Here is a 6,838-nt window from a genome sequence, read left to right on the forward strand (position 1 = left end):
CTATTCGTAGACCGGGTCCAGATTGGCGAGAATCGATTCATGAACCAGTTTATGCCTTCATATTGAGTTCTGTTAAAAAACCGTAACTCAATTTCATTTTAATGTTGTCGACGGAGCGTCTTGACGTGATTGTAAACGATGCGCTCACGTCAAGGACTCAGAGCAGTCTTGAACCTCCCCCGTTGATGGTCCCAGAGAAGGCCTTGGCTGTCTGCGAGCTCACATCTCGGAGGCGAGCTCGCGCTTTTCCAGTTGAAGGACGAAGGATGGGCTGGATGAAGGCCACCTCTGGTTGGGAACTCTTCCTGGCTGGTATGAGACGAGCCGGAAAGGACGCGACATGCATCAGAAAAGGGAGACCAAGCAATGGAAACAGACTAAAATGTTTGTTCAGGGCTAGCAAGGGGGAAAGCATGTCATATGGAGACGTTTACGATTCGGTTCAACGACTGATCCTGGGGTTGCTGGAGGGGCTTAATGATGGGTTGAGTGAAGCGGGGACTGAACCTGTAACACCTTGCAGCGACATTTGCAAGGATCGTGATCATGTTGGACGGCTCGCGTTCAGAAGCTACGCCCCTCCCACTCATATTCCTCCCAATCTCCAGGACCCTGCCCACCGACCTTCCAAGGTTCGCTTCAATCCTGACGTGTGGCTTTGCCAAAGTTCCTGGGACCTTGCAGCGGATTGTAAACGGCTACACGCCTTCAGGGCAGGAATAAGCTCCTCTGACATCTCACGCCGACCTCTGAAGCAAGAGACACCCAATGTGGTGCACTGCAGGGACTTGTATGTTCGTCAACTCTTGAAGGCGACTCGCGCGATCGCAATCATGGGAGGTGACTACCCTGAAGCGCTCATAGTTCAGCTGGCCATGAGCTGCTTAAGAGGAGTAGTGGCGCCTATGAATCCAACCTGGAGCGCTTCAATGGTTTCGCAGGCCCTGGCTGAAATCGTCGTGGACATCGTGGTAGTGCCGGCAGCGCAACTTGACCTCATGTTGTCATGTTCCTCTGAACATGTCAGCACTGTGGTAGTTGTTGGCTTACCTTGCCTAGACCACACTCGACTTTTGCGGGCGCAGGGCATCAAGGTGGTCTCCTTCAAATCGATGCTTCGGTTGAATCTGGACATCGGAACCGTACAACGCCTGCTGATATACCAGACTTGCGTCTTACCAGATGACTTCGCTGACATCCTTACGGCGGAGTTTTCTCCTGAGCTGTCAGTGGGTGTACACAGTTCAAAGTCGAGCGTTGAAGCTGCAGCGAGACTGGTATCTGTGCCCGCACTTCGCCGCTCATTTTTCAAGTCTAGGCGTCTACTTGTAAGGAACCTCGGGTTAGCAGATATGTGCGTTCGGGCGTTGACCTTCCACATATTATACTTCGGAGGACAGTTGTGCTTCATGTCGGATTCGTACCCCGACGTTCAGAACGATGGATGGGATGACATTCAATGTGTGAAGGCTCTGATAGAAACTTGCGACAGGTCCAACCCAACCGTCTGCATTGTAACCGCGACTGAGCTGGAGACCTTGACCACTCTGGCGGCTTTCGTTGGCTCAGATACTCCTCTGCAGCATTCGAAGCGCAGCTTCCTAGATCTTGGGTTTTTGAAAGGCGTTAGGCTTCTAAACGGTGTACGGACTCTCGTGTGCACCGGAGATAGTCCAGCATCCGAGTTGTTAAACCAGGTTGGGCTGCTGTTGGGTTGTGAGATCGTTCTGTTGCCGCGTGTACCTCACTGTTCTCCGTTTCTGGCTTCGACTCCCCAGGGAACCAACCCTCTTCCAGGCTCCCTAATAAAACTCGAGCGTTGCGCCGCCTTGAAGTTCCCGAAGATTGCTGGTAACGTCGTGACTGGAACTCTACTCCTCGGCGGAAGGGCTGGGCCCCTGGGCTTATGGCGACCAGCCGCTCGTTTCGAGCACGATCTCTTTAGGACAATCCATCCTGTTGTTTTTGAAGTCTCTCCTCAGGGCACTGTGAAAGTCCACACCGGCGCGAGTTCTCCAGCACACAGCTTGCTCGAGACACAGCTTCGGTCTTCGTCCTTAATTGGGAACGCTAGGGTTGTGGAGGTTGCACCGGATCTTATAAGTGTCGCGGTCGTGCCGTCCCTCCTTGGACTCGTTTGTTGGACTCGGACATCAGCTAATTTGTACATGGATTTAAGAATGAATCTACCATTAACTGTGGCACCAGACCTCACTGTTCTCGATGTCCCCAAGCAACACACCAACGCCCTTCTAGGGCGAGTATACAATGATTCCCAGCAGACCTCGTGGCCCTCACTGTTTTATCGAGCAGTGCGCCAGGATGCACAACGAATCGTCGAGGCCCTAGGACTCAACATGGAAAAGTTGGTCCTTGTGTCTGCCTCCACTTTCGGCACTCATTTTGAAGTTGTGAGGATGTTGCAGAGGTCGAGCGCGTAACACTAAGAACGTGTCTGTAACAACAGCTGAAAATCTATTACGACCGTTGATCTTTTCAAGGTTAGTTTTAAAAAAATTCTGAAAACTTTTATTTGTCATCGTTTAAAAAAAGACATTCCTTTCAATCTCGACATCAGATTAGAGATAAAAAAAAAGACACTCAAAACAACAACGACAGGAAAACTTCTGCCTCGCGAATTGGAAACTTACCCTCAATACTTGTGTATGCACAGGTCTGATATCGGAAGGGGGTCTAGGGGCCTGAGGATGAGCTTCGACCGTGTGGACCAGCTCGAGCGACCCGTGACTGCCTAGTCAGCGTCACGACGGAGGACAGTATGGTATGAAGGGGAATTGGAGATTGGGTAGGGGTCGCAGATGCTGGAATACGGCTTCGATGCGGTGGTTCTTGGCAGATAGTCAGGGAGTTCTGCACGTCCAAGTCGTAAAACATCGCACGCGTGTGGAGAAGTACCGCGAATGGAATCGAAGCGCCGTTGAAAGATCTAGCGACAGCTTCACACATTCGTAATTTTTGAGAATTTCCGTCGCAATCGTAATCCATGCGGGGTTGCGTTATTTGTTTTGTAGTTCGCTGAACAGGAATGTCATATTTACGAGTGTAGATGGATTGGTGCACTTAGAAGAAGAAACCAATAACCTTCCCTCCGAGATGGCGTTTCTTCGCGTCATCCTGATCCATAATGCCCTGGCTCGTGGTTAGCACGACATGGCCGAATTGCCTTGAAGGCAGCAGGTCCGAGCACAGCTGCTCCAATCTAGTGACAGGAATGTCGAATCTGGGGCAGATGACACCACACTTGTTGATACGGCCGGTGAGGTTCACCACAATCTTGCCAGATCGACGGTCGTCAACAACTTCGAACTCGCCTATGTAGCCACGCTTCTGCATGCACTTCAAGAAGCGAATGACAACCTTGGATACAGGTTGGATGAGAACCTGGCGCCTTCCCTTACGCTCCGCGTTCACTATAGTCTTGAGGCAGTCTGCAAGTACGGAGGTTCTGACCATCTGGAAGGGATGAAGATTGTTGGTGATACGTGCACTTACCTTCACTCGGGATGCTGACAGGCAGCGCGTTAATCATCAATTTGGGGACAAAACGGCGAGTTGACTTCACCTACCGTCGCCTCGACATTGTATCCACCTGAAAGTTATGATGTCCGTGACTGATCACTAAATGAATCCATACGCGCCTCCAACGCGCTGGTTTCCCCCAACGCCAACGCGTGCACATGGCGCCACGCGGGGCGACTCCGGCAAGTCTGTTGGCTCGGACTCCCTTGAACAGTGTCAGATTGCAATGCGAGAACTTGTGCAAAAGATACGTCGCAGACAAGCCTCACTGAACCCGACAGAGACTGAAGTAGAAGATGAGAGTGACTCGTCTGACAGTCTCGGAGCAGCTGTGAAAAGACTTGACGATTTATCGTATCGATGCGTTGAAGGGAACGACGATACTGATTCCGAGTCGGATCTACTTCCTGTCAGAGGAGTTACGCCTGCAGATGAGAACACTCCGACTAGACAGGCAGCCTCGTATTTTACCCCAGTTTCCAGAATCAGACGTCCTACTAACATCTATGCGCTATCAGAAACCAGAACGCCACGAAACACGAACACGATCACTAAGACCCCGCAACGAAAGCAGCGGCCCGTAACTCCACCGCAGTCAAAGGAGACTGCCTTGTCGCCTGTCTTCAGAAGGGCTACACGGAAGTCGCCAAGACTACTTCCACAGCTTCCTCCGGTGCCGGTGGCGATGAAAGACACGATAGACACGATCCTAGAGATGACTCGACGAACGAAGAAGCCTCCAACCTCTTCTGGAACACCCTTATCCGCAGTCGTGAACACGGCTATCCAAATTCCCAGGTCTATGGAGGCGACGGACACGCCTCAATGTCACGTAGGCTACCCTGATAGACAAGCCTCCTTCGAGGTGGAAGGACGGTTTGTGAATGGTCTGGAAGAGCTTCATGTCCCTGTCACCGCCCACGTTATTAGAAGGATGTCCCCTGTGCATCGAGAGACCTCTCATCTAGAGAATGTCGTCTCCATTGAGGGAATTTCCCCTCAGAATCGAGAGACCTCTCATCTAGAGAATATCGTCTCCATTGAGGGAATTTACCCTCAGCATCGAGAGACCTGTCATCTAGAGAATATCGTCTCCTTTGAGGGAATTTCCCCTCAGAGCCAAGAGACCTGTCGTCCACGAAAAAAAGGGATGCTCTCGTGTTTCGGGTACCAGGAAGACGACGAGGAGCAGTACTGGCTAGATGATCCTCTGGGCGTTCTGAATAAGCTAGAGGGCGATAGAGAACTTTCGCCGAAGTCGTGACGTGGCAATGCCTCATTTGAAAAGATGCGAATCGTACCCCGAAGAGGGAACTCCTCGGTCGTCTCTTGGCTCGTATCTGAAGCCGCATCTCTCTCCCCTTGCCTAGTCGCCAAGGTTGTTGCATCTCAGAGAGCTGCTCGACCTGATGACATCCGCCTACCTGCTCAGGAGGCGATTTCAGGTTTCGAATTGCGTGGACTAGCTCCCGTAGAGGTTGATGTACCGGATCTCGTGCACCCTATAACCAGAGGCCACTCCTTCGTCAACGAAGGCAGAGGTTATCCGAACCAGGATGCCTTCTCGTTTATTCACGTCTTCGACAAGCATAAGGCACGATTGCTGTACAGCGTGCTTACCGTTTGGGACGGACATGGCATCGACGGTGATATGTTAAGTCACACTCTCCGAGATATCTTTAGCAAAGAAGTCCTCGCGGGATTGGCTGTACACGCGAAAACCTGGGGAGCTGGTCGGATGGAAGTACTTCAGTACGTATTCAGCGCCGCTCTCGCCATGACCAACACACGACTACGGTCGTATCCTCAGGCTTGCATGTGGCATGGAGGTGCGGTGTTCGTGGGCATAATCGTGGACTGGGCTGCAAGGAAAGGCGTGTGTGCGTCACTGGGTGATGGAAGTGCCTTTTACTTTAGGGAGGTACCGGTGAGTTTGAAGGAGAAGTTGTCCTTTCGACATCTAGGGCTTGACAGCAAGATTTCCTTCGCATCTCGCGCTCTATCGGAGAATATGGGAGTGGAGAATCCAAAATACGCCTTACAAGTCGTTAGGCGACTCGCTTTGGCAAACATTCCTGGTATCATGCGCCTCTCGGACGACAACGTTCTGGAGCTCATCTGGTCCGTGTCAGGTTTTGATAGAGTCGACAGGACACCTCTCGACACTACTCCGGTGGTCCTTAGCATCGACGAGGACTTCGACATGAGATTGAACTTGTCGGAGCTGGCAGCTGCAATGGCTGACTACACGCTTCCCGTGTCTTCCAGACCCGTATTCCATCAGTTTTCAATCCATCTCGAGTAAGAATCGTCGGGGTACGTCCACGCAGTAGCAAGACCAACTATCTATTCGTCACCTCGGACGGATTCACTCATAAATATGACCGTCTGAATGCCGTGTCTACTGCCACTAGAGACCAGCTCCTCCATCGCATTAAACGGGATATGCGCTCAGGAACTGTCATAGACTTGGACGTGGACGCTACATATTGGCTCCTCGAGCTGTTTGCGGCTCAGCAGGAGTTCATTGATCAGCGGGATAACGGAGCTGTGTCATCACTGGCTAGGGACGTTGCAATACATATGAGCAAGTTTGAAAGGGTGCTGAACAGCGACATGCAGCTTAGCTACCTCCTTCGCTTCCTTGCATCGGACAGCAGAGAGTACAATGACGACATGACTGGGCTCATCATGGTACTGCCCCCAGGTTCTCAAGGGGCAGAGACTGCCCAACCGCCAGCGGAGCCTGGATCAGACTCTAAGCAGACGTCTCATGACATGTCACACGACACGTCTGGATCCTCGGAGTTGTCATTGCCATCAGAGATAACGTCCTTGCCGGCGTCCTTACCCAACGAACCCATCCCTCATGCTTCGGACCAACCTGAGATGGCTGCAGAGGATCTGATTGAGGATCGCGAACCTGCCGACCCTCCGATTGATAGTATGTCGTAGACCCCACAACACATGGACTATTTGAATGATCATTTTGAAAATTACAGATTCTAGGAGATGGGCAAGCAGAAGACTCACATCAACCTTGTTGTTATTGGACATGTTGACTCTGGCAAGTCGACCACCACCGGACATCTGATCTACAAACTCGGCGGTATCGACAAGAGAACCATCGAGAAGTTTGAGAAGGAGTCTTCTGACATGGGCAAGGGGTCTTTCAAGTACGCGTGGGTGCTTGACAAGCTCAAGGCTGAGCGAGAGCGAGGCATCACCATCGATATCGCCCTTTGGCAGTTCGAGACTCCCAAGTACCACTACACCGTCATCGATGCCCCCGGTCATA

The 6,838-nt window shown here is 51.7% G+C and overlaps 5 protein-coding genes across 9 annotated transcripts; 4 read left to right on the forward strand and 1 right to left on the reverse strand.

Moving 5' to 3' along the window:
* Positions 1-101: 101 nt before the first annotated feature.
* KVP18_000905 (uncharacterized protein) lies at positions 102-2,441 on the forward strand (the record flags this gene model as incomplete). Its single annotated transcript, XM_067950413.1, has 1 exon — positions 102-2,441. One exon carries the CDS (start codon positions 102-104, stop codon positions 2,439-2,441), a length of 2,340 nt encoding a protein of 779 aa, XP_067813280.1.
* Positions 2,442-3,081: 640 nt separating this feature from the next.
* Positions 3,082-3,474, reverse strand: KVP18_000902 (uncharacterized protein; the record flags this gene model as incomplete). The annotated part of the gene is made up of 1 exon (XM_067950407.1): positions 3,082-3,474. The coding sequence occupies one exon, from the start codon at positions 3,472-3,474 to the stop codon at positions 3,082-3,084; it is 393 nt and encodes a 130-aa protein (XP_067813274.1).
* Positions 3,475-3,643: 169 nt separating this feature from the next.
* Positions 3,644-4,804, forward strand: KVP18_000906 (uncharacterized protein; the record flags this gene model as incomplete). Of its 2 annotated transcripts, none has more annotated exons than XM_067950414.1 (1): positions 3,644-4,804. In XM_067950414.1, the coding sequence occupies one exon, from the start codon at positions 3,644-3,646 to the stop codon at positions 4,802-4,804; it is 1,161 nt and encodes a 386-aa protein (XP_067813281.1). The 2 variants fall into 2 exon arrangements, with proteins under 2 accessions (XP_067813281.1, XP_067813282.1); XM_067950415.1 differs by having other exon boundaries at positions 3,767-4,804.
* Positions 4,805-4,828: 24 nt separating this feature from the next.
* Positions 4,829-6,495, forward strand: KVP18_000903 (uncharacterized protein; the record flags this gene model as incomplete). 3 transcript variants are annotated; one of them, XM_067950408.1, is made up of 2 exons in its annotated part: positions 4,829-5,841; positions 5,871-6,495. In XM_067950408.1, the coding sequence occupies 2 exons, from the start codon at positions 4,829-4,831 to the stop codon at positions 6,493-6,495; spliced, it is 1,638 nt and encodes a 545-aa protein (XP_067813275.1). The 3 variants fall into 3 exon arrangements, with proteins under 3 accessions (XP_067813275.1, XP_067813276.1, XP_067813277.1); XM_067950409.1 differs by lacking the exon at positions 5,871-6,495 and having other exon boundaries at positions 4,829-5,845; XM_067950410.1 differs by lacking the exon at positions 4,829-5,841 and having other exon boundaries at positions 5,986-6,495.
* Positions 6,496-6,552: 57 nt separating this feature from the next.
* Positions 6,553-6,838, forward strand: KVP18_000904 (uncharacterized protein; the record flags this gene model as incomplete). 2 transcript variants are annotated; one of them, XM_067950411.1, is made up of 1 exon in its annotated part: positions 6,553-6,838. In XM_067950411.1, a coding segment is annotated over one exon (286 nt), but the record flags the coding sequence as incomplete, so codon positions are not given. The 2 variants fall into 2 exon arrangements, with proteins under 2 accessions (XP_067813278.1, XP_067813279.1); XM_067950412.1 differs by having other exon boundaries at positions 6,553-6,832.

This window comes from the organism of the source record quoted next (assembly GCF_019968955.1).
Source record: "MAG: Porospora cf. gigantea A chromosome Unknown PgA_NODE_1250_length_6838_cov_361.252, whole genome shotgun sequence".
Lineage (NCBI taxonomy): Eukaryota > Apicomplexa > Conoidasida > Eugregarinorida > Porosporidae > Porospora > Porospora cf. gigantea A.